Source organism: Netta rufina, assembly GCF_964035555.1.
Source record: "Netta rufina genome assembly, chromosome: 10".
Classification (NCBI taxonomy): domain Eukaryota; kingdom Metazoa; phylum Chordata; class Aves; order Anseriformes; family Anatidae; genus Netta; species Netta rufina.
In genome coordinates this window covers 4,720,224-4,739,113 of record NC_140133.1, presented here as the reverse complement: position 1 = coordinate 4,739,113, position 18,890 = coordinate 4,720,224, and the positions used below count along the sequence as shown (strand labels likewise).

Below are 18,890 nucleotides of genomic sequence, written 5' to 3'. Positions count from 1 at the left end.
CACCAACTGGCTTGCAGTTACTCTGACAAAAACACATTAATACTACGAGTTAAAAACAGGGAGTGAAGTCAGACCATCCTGATCATTTCTTTGCACCATTCCCACAAAAACAACAACCACCAAACAAAAACCAGCCCTCTCAAGCGAAGAGAATGGGAATGTCTGAGGTCTGATGCTCATGAAATCCATACAAGCAACATATTGCATGGTACAATTAAAATTAGAGGAGTTGATCAAACCTATTTTTATCATTAACAAGAACAGTGACATTTGATGCTGAACAAACATCATAAATTATGCATTTAGTTTTCCTGAGAATGAGAAAGGCAGGCTGATGTCAAATTATATGGCTGCATAAACAGTCACTGAAGTGCTGCTTACCTTCATGGTTTATCAGTGAAGTACTCAGGCAGAGGACATCACCTACCACCACATCTATGAGTTCAGGAAAAATGGCATGTTGCACAGGAAGGGGGACATAGTCTGCAATTCCACCGTGTTCGGCATCCCAAACTTTAAGCAAGGTCAAGCCTACATTCACAGTCCGGATAACAAATGTGTTGTTGGTGGGTCCTTTCCCAATTTGTACAAAGTCATCTCTGCAGACAAAAAGATAGGCTTTTGTAGTAAGTCAAGTTTGCTAATGTCTCCCTTTCTACAATAAATAGTAGGTACAAACTCTGGCTACAGATGTTTGGCTTCTTGTTTTCTGTGATGGCTATTTTCTAATGAAGAATGATAAAATGGGAAAAACGAAAATGATTCAGGTGTTACTGAGCCACATTTTAGTTTTTACATGGTTATGCTGAAAAAATACTGAGGTCGTAATTAGGTATGAGAATTATTTCCTAATTTTAAGAAATGTAGAATTTTAAAAATTAGATAATTGGTTTCTTTTTTCTTCTTCTCTGGTAGCTAAGAATAAATTAAAACAACATGCAGCTTTCCAGACCTAACTTTACAAAGCTAAATCACATTTGATTACAAGTTCTGGTAGTTACCAAAATTTAGCATTCCCAGGTGCACTAACACAAAGAGTAGTTATGCGTACCCAGCACAGAGGCTGCCATCCTACCACAACCCCACAAAGACAGCAAAGTCTTGACAGTAGTAGGGCTGGGTAGGTAGAGCTGGCAGTGGAGTGCTGCACCTGAGGTTAATGAGCAGTGCTTCTGTGTCTGAGGCTAATTATCACCCCTATGCTGATGCAGCTATGCCACGTCTAGCCTGGAAGCTAGGGTAGCGTTATCTCAAGGACCTCTGTATGCTACAGCAATTTCTGTAGATCGTTTAAGTAGGAGAAAGATAGAAAATCTTGCATTTAACCTCCTTCCCTCCCTCTGTCCCTCCCTCCCCCCATTTTAATCATTATGAGTAAGTTGTAACTGTAAAGTGCTCTGCAGAAAACACACTATGCTAAAGTAATGGAATTAATGATTGTTTACTAATGACCAAAGAGGGTTGTTTTGTAATATTTATTATTCTTTGAACCAGAGAGCAAAAGTCCTTTTGAGGTTTGGCTCTGCTGTACAAAGGCTATACATGCACATCTGAAGAGACAGCCTCTGATCTTGAAAGTTCACCATCTTACATAAGATGTAAGTGAGTCAGTGTAACAAAGCACTAGGAGAAAAGGAGAGGCAAGACAAGGCAAATGTTAATAAGATCAATTGTTTATATAGGCCACTGATGTACGCAATCAGATGATTCAGAGTCACGTAAAGCAGAAACGTACCCCAGCAGGCCCCACTAGGGATCATGCTTATCTGAGCAACTTCCCATTTGCTAGAGAATATTGATTACTAACTGGAACTCTTTTTTCTGCCACAGTGCCTCTGACAGACTCCGAGAAAATCCTCTCCTTTTTAATCCCAGTCCAAGTTACATCTTCAACTGATATCTTTGGGGCAGTGTTTGTTCCTTGCTGTAACTGGCCTACGTGTACTTGGCCTTTTTGGTCTCCATACTTAACAGCCGTGATAGATACCTACCTGTTTGTTGCAAAGCTAAGCACAGAATTATGTGAATGGAAAGCATCTCCAGAGTTATCATGAAAATGTACTGTAAACGTCAGTGTCACACCCAGAGGTAGAGCCAGTAATGCCTCTTTGTTTTGCGTGTGCAGAATAGGACTCATGGAGATCCTGAGGTAGGAGATGGGGTACACCTGTAAAACATCAGGAGTGAAAAATTCAACATAGCCTTTTTTGTTGCTTCTATAACAGTCATCTAAAAAGGGGTCTTAATATGCAAATATACAAAGCTTCCTTGACAAATCACTTTCTGTATGTTCAGCTATATAACAGTACAGAGACATGGAGTTTTTATGATCCGTACGATAATCCGTATTTTACAGAATCACAGAACAGCTGTGGTTGAAAGGGGCCTCTGGATGTTGCCCAGGCCAGCCACCCTGCTCAGGCTGGGCTACCTACAACCAGACGCCCAGAACCATGTGCAGCCAGGTTTTGAGCATCTCCAAGACAGACTCGACAATCTCTCTGGGCAGCCTGTACCATTGCTCAGCAGCCCTCTCAGTGCTTTGCTACCTTCACACAGAATTTCACATTTCAGTTTGTGTGCATTCCCTCTTGCCCCGACACTGCCCACCAGAGAAGAATCTAGCTCTGTCTTCTTTCCACCCTCCCACCAGATATTTCTTCATATTTTTCTCTTAAAGCACTGGGAATTGAAGCAATGTAGAAACCCACATCACACGCCTCAGAAGCTACATTCTTGTCATATAAGGTAGAACTGGTAAGCCTTCCTGGAAGGAAGTTTTCACTTCCTGGAAGTTTTTCCTAGACTTCCTTCCCAGTAATTCCTGAAGTGAAATATGCAATTTATTCCCCACTTTACCAGATCAGGAGTAACTTGCAATGACTGTGAGTGTAAGCAGGTGAAATGGTTGCTGTTTCCCTAGCTCCCCTACACTAAGTGAGAAAGGTTAGATGATACAGGCAGCTTCTAACAGCCTTAGCTCTGGGAGAAGGTTTGCTCAATGAAGGAAACATGAACAGTAGCTGCAAAGGTGTTCCCTGGTAATCCCTGCAAAATAATATTGCAGAGACTACAAACTGCTGCCCCTCAAACAGGCCTGCGTTGGTCTAACAACAGTCTAACAACAGGGCTTCATGGTGGCAAAGAATACCACCCACTCACCACCTTCCCTCCTGAAGTTCTGTGCTGCTATGGTTTTTCTGACCTGGGCACACTTGCCTTGACCCTGCTGGTTGTATGATGCTACAGCCAGGCCATCCTCCGAGGCTTGGGCTGATAGAAGGTAAGTGCAAGAGACAAAAGCGCTCTGGTCTGGCACCTGACAACTCTTAGCGGTCAGCAGGCTACATTTCACTGCCTTACTGCCCCTCCTCAACTAAGAGGGAAGTTATGAAATTCTGCTCCAAATTCTTTAGAGAAATCTGCCAGACTGTCCACATGTCCACACCCCCAAAGTTTTCTATTATCACTTCTCTAAAGGAAGTTTGACTGAAGATAAAGATTTCACAACTTAAAAAGAATAAAATAAAATAAAAATTACTGTTCTTGCTTAACTTACCTAAGTTAACTAGCAAAATTACCCAATAAAAGAGAAATCTGCTCTTTCTGTTACAACTTTTGAAAAATAAATAATGGAAGGGTAGAGAAAGCAAAAAAACTTCAGACATATATAGAAAACTATTTTAAAAGAAGCCCTCAAGCTTATCTTGTAGGAAATTCCCTTTTTTTCTGACCTAAGAGACTCAGCTGAAATGTAAAACTCTGCAATCTGAAAATGTACATGTCAAAACATAAAAAGGAAAGAACAAATTTGGCCTGAAGCAAATCGCATCTTGGTGCATCTGGAAAAAAAAGAGTAGCTAAACAACAGTACATGTAACTGGCTACTCCACAAGCTGATACACTGCACAGACGTTTTGTCCAACTAGCTGAGGCAACAAGTTAGCAAAAATGACATTTCCTTTAAAGATCTTCAGGCTTGCTTTAGTTTAAAATTTCATTTAAAACTGGCCTACATGGACAGCTGCTAAATTTAATATTGAGAAAAATAGTACTTACTGTTAAAGCATCTCAGTTTTTAAAGTATTTGTTATTTTAAGCTATGCTTAGTTTGCTTCCATGCTAAGCTTTGGCATACTGCTATCACTCCTTACTTCCACTGTCCTCCTTGACTTATATAAGATAGTCTTTTTTGAGCAAAGTTGAAGGTCTAAGCATTAAGGGATGCTGCTGCAGCTTGGTTTTTAATTGTGCACAGTTGTAAATAGACAAAACAAGAACTTATGAAAGGAAGGATGGCATGAAGGAGAATACTCTGCCTTACAATGACACAACAAGATTAAAGCTCATCCGCTGTTCCATTGCAAGTTTTTGCATGTGACCTTCAGCAAAACCACTCAAGTCCTCTCTGTCCTTCATGCATAAACAGAAGACGAAAGTATGCTCTGAACTCATGGGGTTATTGTGAAGTTAAAAATGTTATTTCCATAGAAGTAGAATAGTTTTATTAACTACAGGAAAATAAATCTGTGGTATGAGATTCTGAACAGAGACAGTTCCTCCTACAAAGCTTTCACAGACTTAAAACCAGTGCACTGACTCCACAATTCCGTGATATTGTAACTGTGTACGGAAAGAATGCACAAAGGGAGAATTTAACTTCAGTACCACTATATGCTGACTAAATGTCATTTGAGCCAACTCCAAAGTCATTAGATGTCTTTCACTAGCTAGATCCAGCAGTGAAGGGAGGAAACAAGGTCATCTATAACAGAGCTGTACGAATTTACTTGCTACCACCTCGCAGCAGGAGTGGCATTAGTGAAACTAAGCCACAATCTCTTTTTTCATTCTCTTCCCAGGAGACAAAACTGAATGTTATGGTAAAAAAAAAAAAAAAAAAAAAAAGAGAGAGAGAGAGAAAGAAAAAACACAATCAAGCCATTTCAGTGATTACAATAATTAAACCTACAAATAATTTAAAGTCAGTACTTGAATTAAATATGTTTCTCTTTTATCTGGGACATACTGGAAACATGCTGACAGAGTAAAAAAGGATTAGAAGAGGTGGAGCAGTGGGTATCTCAAAGCTCATGTTGCCAGATGAAGAAAGTTCTTGGGACAAGGACTTCTGAACAGAAATGAAGTGCCCTAACAATAAGATGTATTATACTTCATATAACAGCATTTAGTTTAACAGATGATATTTGGGGAAAGAAAGAAATTTTGTTGGCCTGAAACCAAACTGTCAAGTTTTGCTACATATTTGTATTTCCTTAAAGAATCCCTATTTCAGTGTAGTTTAGGCACACAGCATCCTTGGACGTGCTCCTTGCCAGCTCACCAAACACAGGGAGCTTATAGCTTCTGCTTATGTCTTCTCATGCAGAGGCTCTCATTATGTAAAAGCTAAATGGTTAGGAAACAGCATAGAAAATTAAATCTGGGGGCTCTACAGTTACTACTGGTATCTAGAAAATCTAGGTATCATACACAACATCTCTAGTAAGGTATTTATGTTCATTACTGCAGATGACATTTACTTTTTTCACTTATTGCATGCTTATAACAGTAATATATTTTTTCACTTATTGCATGCTTATAACAGTAATATATTTTTTATTATTTATTTGAACTTCTGTAGAATGTTTAGGATTTTTTTTAAAGGTATGTGCACCCAAAGACTTTTTGTAAGATGTACCATATTTAAGAATTTGGTGGGATTTAATCTGTATCTAGCTTGTACACTGAACTTTTTTTTCAAAGCCCAAAGCTATTAATTCCTATACATTTTTCAGAAAGGAAATTCATAACATGCATTTAACTGACTCTGATGCAGTAATAAAAATATCCTACTAACAGAAAACTACGTCAGTTATAACTCCGACTAAAGAGAAAGAGAAAAATATTACCTTAACAGCAGCTACAATGGTCTGGTTAATCCCAAACGATTCTTGTGAAATTACTTCAATTGTTGATAACCCTATCAAAGACCCAGAATTAAGGACACCTCTTTCATCAATTTTTACAACAGGAACTTTATCTGGTCCATCCAGGACACGGTAACTCAGGGAAGCCACTCGGTCCCTTAAGGAAAAAAACAAACAAATAAAGCCACACACACACACACAAAAAAAAAAAAAAAAAAACAAAAAAAAACAGGGAACTCATGTAAATAAGTAAAACCATATTTATACCAATATATTATACAAATCTAAGACAGAATCATAGAACAGCCCTAACCTGGTATGCTTTTTTCTAAATCTTTGCAATATAAACTGAGAAGAATGTGTTCTAATCTAAAAAAGAAAAGATCCAGTTCTGTTGCAAGCTTACTTAGACAAAGTCTCATCTGGGTTTATGCATTTACTAAAACCTAGTTGTTGCCCATTGCCAATCAGTGTTATCATTTCTTGATGTAAACTTGATTCCAAACAATAATGGGAAAGGCTACTACTACATGCAGCTTCTGTAGTCATTTTCTGTAAATGATATTTAGAGGCAGATACTCTGCCAGGGTCAATGCTGGTATTAAAGACAAAGTCAGGGACATGATTAAGTGGATCTCATCAGTTTCCAGGAAATGGTTTTGTAGACAAGGTTAAATTTCGGAGTAACTCTCACCATGGTATTTGCATATTAATCAAGTGAGCAAATACATAAACTCATTAGTTGGCATTCTGAGACATTAGCTGCTTTTAAAGTATCACTTACCACAACTTCCGAAACACTATAACTGTTTTTCTTTTCCTCCTAAGCTTCTCCATCCAGATAGAAATAGCCTACTTTATTCTAAGAAGCCTCGTATTCAAGCTGTATTTTAGCAGCTCTTTTTCTGGCAACAGTGCAATTTTTTTGGTGGTAAAGTTCAGACATAGGGGCTGCAATAGTAGATAGTGAAGATACTGGGAAAAAAAGTTTACAAATTGCTATATAGCAAATTAATCACTAAATAATCAGAATAAACTGCTTAGAAGAGCAACCAAATATCAAGCCCAAAACAAGCCTGCAAACAGGCTATAAAAATGTTATCTCATTTGGGAAGGACATTTTAATCTCAAAATCTAGCCATAGCCTCTGTGTGAGACATGCAGAGAACTATTTTCTATAGAGCTTTCATTGCCTATAAAAACTCTGGTGGAAGCATGCAACTGCTTTAACTGGCTCTACATCTTTCAAAAATAAGGATCTAAAAGTTCCAAATATCAAATAAATTATCAAGCTATTATCTAACCAACACAAGATTTGAAAGAAACCAAGAGTAGAGATAAGATACAGTTTTGATAAACTGTTGACACAAATCAGAGTATGAAAAAACAGTCTCTAACCTGTTCGTCTGAAGTTTAATAAAGGAATTTGGTGACATTAAGATCTGTTCTGTTTCCACTTCTGGAGTGACTAGATGAAGTTTTTCATATACCTGGAAAATAAAAGGCACTTTAGCCTACTGCTGTGCACAGCAAGCCATTTATTTTATCTTCAAAACAAAACAAAACAAAAAAAACATAATCTTATATATAACATTTTATGTTATTTAAGTTAAACGCCAGAAAATTAAACATGAATATTTGAGAATGTGATACACACTATCTTTTAAAAATTATTCTGAAGAACATTTATTTCTATGGCTATATTGACACTACCAAGCAGTTTGAACAGAGAAGCAGATTTGTCAAGTGAAGCAGTGTTGGAGACCCCACGTTGTCCCAGATTATTTTAGACAACCCCTAGTGTGATCCTATGGATGGAACATCCACAGAGGTGCATTCCTCAAACACATCTTCCAGTTTTTGTTCCACATAAAGCAATCCAGTTCACATACTTTGAAACTGTTCTTCAAAGCATGGTAAGTGGAAACAATGTGATATTTATTTCAAAAGTTAATTCCTGATCCAAGCTGACACACTTGCATAGACATACAAGATAACCACTAGATACAAGAAGTATTCAAAACTTCAGAAGTACCTCCATGCAAGGAGATATTACAGAACCAAGGTTTTCATACAACTCTAACATTGCTTACCTGCAAAAAGTAAAAGTCACCTCAATTTCAGGTGGTCTACACCAAACCTAAACTCCTGAATTCAGGCATTACACCAGTGCGTAGCTATTCAGTGCAAAAACCTGCCAACAGATGGAACTTGCAGGTTTCCAAATACAGGAACGTTATACAACAGTAAGGGCTCAAAGATGAGCCAAGGTCAGAACAACATTTTTGCATTTAAAATTCCCGACTTCAAATACAGGCTTAAATTTAGCTCTGAAATATTAGAAAATTACACAACATCATCATACCTGAATTTGGATTTCATCAGACAGTTCTCTTGCCATGTTGTAAAACTGGTTAGCTGCAGGATCAAGGACCTTCACAACAACTTTCAGGCCTGTTCTTCCCTTTACTCTGCCATAAACATCCATTGCAAAGTTGTATTTTGCAGGAAGCTGAAAAGAAGCCTTGAACAGAAGAAAGCAATCAAAGTTTTACTCATGGAAAGTTGGTACTGATATAGTATAGGAATAGCCACACCCAACACTGACAATGGCTCTTTGATTTTGAGCAAGTGGAAGCAACAATATTTTCTTAATTCCCATTACATGGCAGTTTCCTTTTCCCAAGATACGCATACATACAAGCATGCACACACACACGTGTTACCTCGTTGTGTCTTGTCTTTATGTCCAGAGTATCCCTCTTTGTGACAGACCAGTGGAATGTTAACCCCGGCACTGCATTGCCAAACGAAAAAGGTGTCTGACTACTGGTGATGCCCATTACATAAACTGGCATCTAGAAAGAGAGAAACCACTGTCTTAGGTAATTCAAGGATGATAACTAAACCTGCACACAGCAAACAAACTTAAAATTAATTGATCAAGAGATGCTACTTATGAAGGAAACAGTTTGGCTGCTGTATACATTGCAAGTATGCACCACGCAGAAGACTTCAAAAAACAAACAAACAAACAAACAAACAACAAACCACACCATCTTGTGAGAAAGTACATTTTGATCCTCTCTCATTTGCTACATGCTCTACAAAAAATAACAAGTACCAGTTTTCCAACATAAAAGATTAATTAATTAATTTGTTCCATTTGTAGTATCAAATCACTTCATCTTAGTTATATGCTCATGCTTTCTACATCTTTGCCTAGATGCTCTCTCTGATTAACTGTTTGCTCAGGACAATTACCTTCTTCCATATCCCCAAATTAAGACAACATAGCATATAAACACAAAACAGGGATTTACTTTTTTTTTTTTTTTTTTTTTAAATCACCAAAATGACCTAAAATCTCTGGCTATTTTTGGATAAGTAACTTCTAGGAGAAATACAGAGTCTGAGTACAACTTATTAAAAATAATTTGAACAGTATTTGTGCAATATGTCAGCAGATATACTGCAGATTTTTAATATACAAAGGAAGAAAGCCTCCACTACAATTAGAATGAAGATGAAAGAAGCCTTCTTCAGATTAACTGATTAAATAATGCTTCTTCAGCAGGGCCTGGATTTCTGAAAATCGGTCATGTGTACAAGGTAAACTTGTCCCATTTTATTTTTTTTAACACGTTCAGCTCTGGAGCTTTGCCATTGAAAGCACATAAATTCCTGCATCAGCAGTGGTAACCCTCAGAACAGGAGGCCACTCAGGGCTGGGGTGGTATTATCAAATTTTCTAGTAGGAGTGATCACAATATGCAGGTCAAAAATTTAAGGCAATAAAAGCTAATCATAAATCAACTGACCTGTGTACCGGTTTTCATTCGTGTAATTGGTGCGTGAATTCTAACAGCTGTCAGCTGTACAACTTCAACTTCCACTTTGTCCTAAAAATGAAGAAGGTCAGGCATTATAAACATTTGTTGTGAACTGTATTTCACTTTTGGGATCCATTCACTATTTTGACAATAGAGATTAGATAATGACATGTGATTTGCACGTGACTTACTACAGAAAAATACAGATGGATATAAGTCAATATTAGACTAAGAGATTACAAAAGAACTACCTTTTTGGTAAATTGACGGGCATTTAAAGATGCCATCTAAATTAAAACACACACATACTCTGCTCATGGTTACTGACATGATGAATGATGGAGCTGAGAAATGACAGAAAGCAAGGGACTAGATCATAGGATTTGCTGGGAGACAGATGAATAATCCCAAAAGTTAACAAACAACAACAAACACTTTGAAATAATTTAAAAGGAAATAAAAACAGTAAACACCCAAGGTGATAATCAAAAATAAAAGGATGATATATGTCTCTGATGTCTTCTCTTCACAATATCCTTATATTCCTGACAGATTTTTATTTCTATTGTAGATCGTGGAGGAAATGTCCCTCCACGATCTGGCCCTCACTGGGCAGTAGAACCTTTAAGTTTATTCTGCTTCCTGACAAACATCAGGGCAGGATGCTGCTCCCTCATTACAGAGTGGATGTCTGTGTACAGGTATATATATAGTCAGACACTTTTTTTTTTCTTTAAGTTACTTAAGTTTCTTCTTGAACTGTAGTGACATCTTTCAAGCAGCAGAACTCTGTAGTATGCTGCAGCCTTCCTCCCTTGACCTCAAATGAAGAGCCATAAGCTCTGGCACAGCACATGCTGCTCTTAGCATCATGCAAGTCCCAGGAACCTGTGCTCCCTGTAGGCCTGCTCAACAGCTTCCACACACTCTGCTAGTAGCAAGTTATATGGACACAGACTTCAGTGGAATTCAGAGATTCATTGCTTGAACTCCACAGACTGGTTTAAACCACAGCACAAGACCATGTTATTCTCCATGGCCTGCCTATAGCTTAAGAGACAACAGATTGCTTAGGCAAGTTACCTTCTGACATCTACTGACATAAGATGCTGCTAAACCGTATTTTTCTTCCTTGTGTTGCCTTAACCTTCTGCTGTTTTAGAAAGGCTTCTTTACACAGGCTTTTCTAGATTTAAAAATCAAGTTGAAAGATATCAAACAGACTGTTCGTAAAGTCTCCTTGGATTATCAGTAGAGCTTAGTGTTAAGATACAGCAAGATTTAGCACTTAGCTATCTACTGAAGTTATCTCCTTTGTCAGCAAACGCGTGAGCTCACAGAGAGGAAAAACCTCTGCTTTCTTTAAGGAGATTAAAAAAAAAAACAAAATAGTCAAGTACACAAGATGGCAATATTAATGCAAAAAGACTATTTGATCCAAATTCATGAGTTGTTAGAGACTGTCAGCCCCAAACAGTAGCATAATACATCACCTGGGACACCACAACAACCTTCCCTGTCTCTGCATCAACAGCTTGCACCACTCCTGTTACTGTCCCATTCCCAACTGCCACTCCTCTGATGAGTCCAGCGCTGTTGACTGATGCAATCTTTTCCTCGCTGATGGAGAAAATGATGTTGGATTGAGGTTGAGGGCCTCCTTCTGAAGTGATCTGTAATTAATAACACGCAGAACAACTGAATTTGTTCATCAGGTATTTGTTCTTGTTAATGTCACAGTGTACACCTTTCCCTGCTCAGCACCATAATGTAATCAGTAAGAAAAAGCTGTCTGAGCCTTTCCAGACAGTCTCAGAACTTATTTTGCCTGCATGCTGGTCCATCCATGATGCTGGACTGGGAAGTACATTAAACTAGCACAGAAACATACTGTGTGCTTTGTACACTATGACAGTTGGTGCTAGGTCTAGGCCAGATAGTTCAAGAAAAAAATAATTACCTCACTTCCTCTTTACCACACATGGTACAACTCTGCGTTCCTGTTTGTATAACTAGTTCACCATGCTTAACTTCATGCAGGTGGCAGATTTATTAATGCTATCCTGGTATTTTACACTGGAAAAGCTTATGCTCCCTTTAATGCCAACAAACACAAAACCTTTGATCCAGCAATACAGTCATACGCAAGGTGGTTTAAGAATGAAACTGCTCTCTTGGTGGAAAGAACATTCAGTAAGAACAGAGCTAACATGGAAAATTTACTCCTAAAAGTAAGTTGTACACATTTATTTTAAAAGAGAAATTACAAAACAAAGAAAATATGTTAGAAAATGCCTTACCTGGATCATGGCCCCTATAATCAGGGTCACTTTCCTTGGCAGTAGTCTAAATGGGGGAAAGACCTAAAAATGGAAATATGAATACGTGTCTTCATGCCATTTTAATCAGACAAATTATGTCAAGATATATTACGTACAAGTGTAAAACTGGGGCTTTATTTGTGTAATTACAGTAAATTGAACATGCAGAAACTAAACTCATCGTTTGCAGTTGAAAAACACTGAAATCTGAAACAGACTAACATTTGGGTAAATTCTGAGCAGAAAAAGTAAACAGATTATTCTGGCAGATTATAAATTAACAAAAGTATACTATTCCTGTGTTATCATAACAGATTTTGTTTACACACATATTTAATCTGAAATGATTTACTTCAATCTGTTGTGGAGCTGAATTGATTCTTTGTCCTCTTCTGTCCGTAACAGTTGCCATAAGACTAGTCTGACCTAAGGCCACCCCATGCACTAAAAATGCTGCAGTATGGTCATCGAGAGCTTCAGCAAGTGGGCTGTAGTGAGGAAATACAGTAAAATATGTAAGTTCATTGAATAAAGTACATGAATAACAACTGCAATGGACTTATTTAGTATATATCAGTTTCATCATAAGAACTATTAAGTAACTACGTAAATACCACAACTCAACATGAAACACAATGAAATGGCTCTTTGTAGCCTGTATTTCATTTTTAAATGAAATAGAAACAAGAGTGCTAGCTGGTGCAGGCCACAACTCTGCCAGGGAATCCAGTAACAATTTCACAGGTACAGGCAATTGTGGGACAGGCCTCAAGTACACACCTTAACACGAATTAATGAAGTGGGATAGATACAGCCAGAGAGTACTGCATGATGCATGCACAAACGAGCACATACTTCTCCGTGCAAAGACGAATGCTTTTATTATTCATTGTTTCAATAATAAAAATCAGTCCAGAAAGTTTTTTACCTCTGATTTTAATCATTGTGTTTAGAGCTTGGAAAATAGGAAGCTTCTAGACAATACAAGGATTTAACCTACCTGCTTATAAAAAGCAGCCAATGAGCTTGATAGCATGTCTCCACAAATACATTTTTTCACCTCATGTTATTTGCAAAGTCATGCCTTCCGAGATGCTGATGGCCCCATGAAATGTTACAGCACATGGGAAGTTTCATAAATCAGCCAACGAGACTTAGAGGGTTAAGTTAAGCAACTTTTTGAGGACATTTAACAGGTAATCAAAACTTTGAAGCTCTACTTTAGAAACACAACTTTTGAAGTAAATGCATTATCAAAAGACCATTCATTGTATACCACTGTGCCCCCAAGCAAATATCTTTATTCATTTTTCTTATTCTGCCTATAAACATTTGCAGATTAATAAAAAAACAAATCCATGAACTTACACAAGTGAAACAATTTGAGATGCCGCCCTTAGTTTTAGATCCATGACAGTAAAGTATTTAGCCAGAAAAGGTTTCTTAGAGTCATCCAAAACTCTGACATAAGCCTTAACTGTTTTTCCAATCTCCACCTGAAATACAGTCAAATCCAGTCATTTTTCAACTATTTTAAAAATAATTCTTATTTATTGACATACATGTTTTCTTTTATTTTATATTACACTTTTTGTAGAGTATTAGAGATAAGGCCCAAAGCATAGATTAGCACTGCTTTTAAAGAATAATCCCTGCCAGCTACAGTTAGTATCAAATTAAATAAATGAATTCAGGTCTTTCAGCTGGCAAGCTGAAATTAAAACATCTAGGAATATCAACACTTATTTTGTATAAGACTTACTGAAGCTGGTAAGTAAAGTGAGGTGGACATTTTTTGTGTTCATTTTTAAAGCATAACATATGGAAAACGACCTTGGGGCAAAACATGCTCCTAAAAGAATCGCTCTCAAGCACTTCAAACAACAGGAAATGTAAATTAGTGTGTTCATATAAATTATGAATTAACATTGATGTGTAAATACAAAAGTTGAGATTGCTGCTGCACTGAATAGTAGGAGACACTTGATACTCTGAACGATTAAGACCTAACATAAATTTGGGAGGGAGAAACAGGTACAGGGAGGTAAAACTTTCTCTACGGTGATAGAGCTGTAGCAGAGGGCCCTAACCACTACACAGTACCACCCTGTACATGTCTTAGGTGTACGCTTACAATCAGCACAAGGTATCAGGACAATCTGGATCATCTACTAACACTGGTTCAAAGCTACTAACCTTGTCAACAACTCGGACGTACAGTTCCTGTATATCAGATACATGAATTTCAGCTTTAGCTGGTGCAGGGAAAGCCAAACACAAGTCATGAATCATTACAGTCACTGATCCTGGAAGCAGAGGATGCACCTACAATGTCAAAAGAAAATTCTACTATAGCATTTCTTATTTTCATTTGTCTGTCATTCACAGGATAAAATTTGTTTCCCTTCTAGGGCAGAATTAGTCGGATGCAGAAGTCTCCAAGCCTTAGACACAGATAATTCTTCCACTGAAGCAAAATTAAAGCCGTAAAATGCAGTTAAACAGTATCATAGTATTGAGCTAGTGCAAATGGCCCTGGGCAGCAACTGAATTAAAAAATCTTCATCTAGAAGCAAGTGTGACATTTTGTTATTCTCCTTTTGCCATCAGAATAACAATAGACAACAAAAATGTATCAATGAAACTTTTCTTAGAGGACAGAAAAACAAAATTATTAGGAAAAAAAAATAAGGATAGATATTATGCCTGTAAAGCATTAATACTGCTTCCTAGGAGATTCTTTACAGTTATTGCTGGTGGAAGATCTTTCCAAGTGGGAGAACAATTGACTAGTCAGGTATTTCTTGGATACATTTTTTTCTTTATTTTTAAACAAAGAACTTACATTACACTCACCAGCATACAGCAAGAATCAAGTGATAAAGAAACAGAGCTTTGCTCACAAGCAAAAGCTCTCACAACTAGGCACCCATCCTAAAGTCCTCTCTCCATACATGTCCTCAAGGTCACACTTCCATCCTTTTGTCTGCATTACCTCTGCAGTTCTCTTGCAGTTTTGCCTGACCTTGCTACACACACTCCAGGGACAATCCTGACTATTCTCTCCACCACAGGGGCCTTCACTTTGGCCAGAGACAGCACAGATGTTTGGTGTCCTACTCTTACATACTCATGGAAAATAATTCTCTGAAACAAAGGGTGACCGACAACCAGGCCTCCCAATTCAAAGGAATTTAATAAAATTCATAGCATTACTTGGCAGCACTACAGGAGTAACCAATAAGAGGAGTTGGAACAGTTGGCATTTTGTTCTTTGAGGGCACCGCTCTTACTTTTGCCTCAAAATTAAAATAAAGTCCTAATAAATATCATCTGTCAGAATGACAGCCATTCCCAAGGAGGTTACTGATGCATACACTGGGGGCATACATTAACATGCATCCAAACAAAATGGAGAAGCAAGTGTGACACACAAACTTTATTTTATATGCTTATAGAGCAGCAAGGACAGCTGATCTGGACCAATAGCTTTGAAAGATTATGTAGGTTGCCAGCGCACTGAAACACAGCAAGGCTATCATATAGCTAGCTTTATTGCTGTGATAAAAGCTAATTGTGTGAGGACATATTTTAGTTCATTTCTTAGCCAAGACTTCCTTCTGCTCTAGAGTACACAACTGCACCACTGTAGTATTTTACTGTAGTTAATTATATTTTCCCCTTAAGAAAAATTGGAGACAAAAAAAACCAAACACATAATGCATTCTCTCCTTAAGTGTGAAAGGGATTTCTTACATCTCCACTAAAAGAATAAAAATAAAATAGTGTAAATATGACAGAATGAAACCAATATATTACTACAAGTGTCAGATAGGCTTTGTTAGCTTTCTAGAAGATGTGTAATCCTGTTCACAATGCTTGTAACCTTTTTGTTAGGGGTAGAGGTTGCACACTCTGAAAGTATGAGACTGAATTTAGAACAGTCATCCCATCCAATACCAATCCCTTTCCAATACTTGGAACACACACACGCACACACACACAATAACATTCAGATTGCCAAACAGACATAAAACTATGTTACTTCACTCACCAAAGCAACACCTTGAGTTTCCTCATGACTCACAGTGACAATGTTTGCAACACTGGTATTAATGAAAAAGTATCCAGAACCTTCTTTGATGAACAGTTCTGCCTGCAAAAACAAAAAAGCACCCCAAATTAAATTGCATCTTGCTCGTACTTTGCTAAAACTGGCATCCTTACCCATGTCATAATTCTTGATATTCTAGAATAATCAGCAAAATAATGCATTACCTGTATGTCAGGGTGATTGTAAATGGAGACATCAGTAGGGCTGACTTTTACATCTTCCACTAGAATCAGCTCAATAGCAGCAGACACAGGTAGAAGAGGTTCATACTAAAAGAAACAATTCCATTTACCAGGTGTGACAGCAAATACTAAACATTAGAAAATGATACAAGTCTCTTTTATATGCAGGAAAGAATTCTTAAAGCAGATGAACAAAGAGCCAGATCTGGAGAAGTTTCCATTAATAGAACATCCAGAAGATCAAGCAATTGTTTCAGCTGCTAGCATTCTTCTCAGCTGCTAGTGTTCCTCTTCATGTAAGGTCAGATACAGGACATGCTATCATATTCTGCATCTTTGTCCAAGCTAAAGAACAAAGGCCTATTCACTCAAGACTTCACAGGATCAATTAACCACGTCTGACATACAGATAGGATATTAACTCAGAGACTTGCTTTAAGTTCATACAGAACAAGCAAGTGGAAAGAGATTTTCTTCTCTTTCAAGGTCTTTTTAGGATTCTTCCTAGCAGGCCACCAAAAGAAATTTTTCCTGAAATGTAAGTACATAAACACTGGACCAGATGCAACTCTAATCATTCATTCATAACAACATTAGCTTAAAAAGGGAAAATGGTTTTCAGAGGAAGTTAGTATTATGTGCCCATTTCACCTAATGAGTAGAGTGATTTCCTTGATGTAGAAAGGATGTCATCTTTCCCTAACGACATAATGACTGTTCCACTTAAACAGGGAACAGTGATCAAGACATCTTAATATACCATCTATTAGATTTTTATTTGTCTGTTAGAAAAAAATAAGTATGGACAGTTTTGAAAGCAGAATATAGCAGACTTCTTCTAATGCATTTGAAAAAAAAGCGAATCATCTAATTTACACAAGCAACACATAAATCCATGTAACTGTAGCAGAAGTGATGCCTACAACTACACTTGAGCAGAAAAGCTTTCTCCCAAACACAAAGACTACATGAGAACTTCAGTACCATTATGCATGTATATATCACATACTGAAATAATATGAACTTCTATCAACTTGATAGGAAGTTTAGAGAATTCACTCTAATGCCTAGATGTGAGAAAGAATATTGAATATTGATGCAATGAAGCAGAGCACATAAAATTACAGAATTATTGAAGAACACCAGGCACCCTGATTACAACTCAATTTTCTCAAGAGAAAAAGATACAGAACCGAGTATCTCAGGTGGCACAGAACCACCTCTCTAATCTAGTAACTTGAAGTAATAGTCAGTCCAAGATTTGGCAGAATTTGACTGACAGAAAACTGGGACATAGGATACTTCACATTATGAATGTCTACTTGTGACCCACTAATTAAAAATACTGTAACCACTAGCGTCGTAATTTACTTTGTCTCAACTCTATATTTATGGTACATGATTCAGAACTGTACAGAGTCAAGGAACTACTTAAATCTTGTTTACCAAAATTGAAACAGAATTTAGAGAAGCACAATATTTTAAGTTAGTTACTATGCATGTTAGGGTGTTCCGCAGGCTGAAATTTGCCCTTAAATTTAGTTAAAATAAAACATCACCACCAACAACAACAGAAAAGCAGCTACTGTTTACATCTGCCTTCTGTGCTTATCATCACTACTTTACTCTGCTGTTCTTCCATGTGTTAAATGTCTACAGATTTAAGTATTGTAAGGAATGGCTATTGACTTCTGTCATTACAACTCATTTATATGGCTAGCACCGTATCAATGAGTATCCCCTCCCTTCTACTCCCTGACCAATGGAGATCAAAGAACAAGAACATTAGTCGGAGCACAGATTTTACATACAGTTCATATGACAGTATCAGCCAGCTTTTGCTTTGCTTACCTATAACATCCCTACCCTGTTTTGCAAGTGGAAATAATACATTTGCCTTCCCGTGCAAAAACGGCATTAAACTCATGGTTTGTTTGGTGAAGGATAAGTAGCTGAGCTTCACCAGTTCATTAAAGAAGTCTGGATTGAAAGAAAACTAAATGAAAGATGTAAAGGGAAAAGAATAGGACATATTCGATATGGATAGCAGAAAATAATGATGAAGACAAAAAAAAAAAAAAAAGAGCCATAAACATTAAGAAAATCTAGTGGTATGAATCTTTCTTCAGAACTGGTTATGGAGTTGCCTTATTTTTAGGTTACTATGCACTGGGAAAATAAATATATAGAAATACTACACATTAAGCATCACAAGGAAATAATTGCACATCCTGCCCTGCCCACCCAACCCCTCGCCTCTCCCCCCAAAATAAAAAAAAAAAACAACAAAAAAAGAGTTCTGAGTACCGGTATTTTTACTTTAGCTGCCTTGAGATGAGATTGTTGGTATCCTGTTGCAGTTGCAGAAATAGCAGTTGTTCCAGACTTGTGATGAACTAAAACAGTTTGTAAGCCTGGAACCAAACAAAAGCAAAATAAATCTGATTATGGGGCAGAAAAAGACAAAGTATAAACTGTTCACCTCTTCCATTTTCATTCTAAGACGACAA

The 18,890-nt window shown here is 37.3% G+C and overlaps 1 protein-coding gene across 1 annotated transcript in view; it reads right to left on the bottom strand.

Moving 5' to 3' along the window:
- The window catches only part of NUP210 (nucleoporin 210), a gene marked incomplete at its 5' end in the record, with an annotated part of 64,933 nt that overhangs the window by 8,605 nt on the left and 37,438 nt on the right, over positions 1-18,890 (bottom strand). Inside the window, 15 exons of the mRNA XM_084292701.1 lie at positions 382-599; positions 1,992-2,167; positions 5,913-6,087; positions 7,329-7,420; positions 8,296-8,454; positions 8,657-8,788; positions 9,752-9,832; positions 11,257-11,436; positions 12,064-12,126; positions 12,437-12,572; positions 13,453-13,580; positions 14,281-14,409; positions 16,139-16,240; positions 16,363-16,467; positions 18,688-18,794. Of these exons, the coding sequence (XP_084148827.1) occupies positions 382-599; positions 1,992-2,167; positions 5,913-6,087; positions 7,329-7,420; positions 8,296-8,454; positions 8,657-8,788; positions 9,752-9,832; positions 11,257-11,436; positions 12,064-12,126; positions 12,437-12,572; positions 13,453-13,580; positions 14,281-14,409; positions 16,139-16,240; positions 16,363-16,467; positions 18,688-18,794 (1,983 nt within the window). The remainder of the gene's footprint in view (positions 1-381; positions 600-1,991; positions 2,168-5,912; positions 6,088-7,328; positions 7,421-8,295; positions 8,455-8,656; positions 8,789-9,751; positions 9,833-11,256; positions 11,437-12,063; positions 12,127-12,436; positions 12,573-13,452; positions 13,581-14,280; positions 14,410-16,138; positions 16,241-16,362; positions 16,468-18,687; positions 18,795-18,890) is intronic.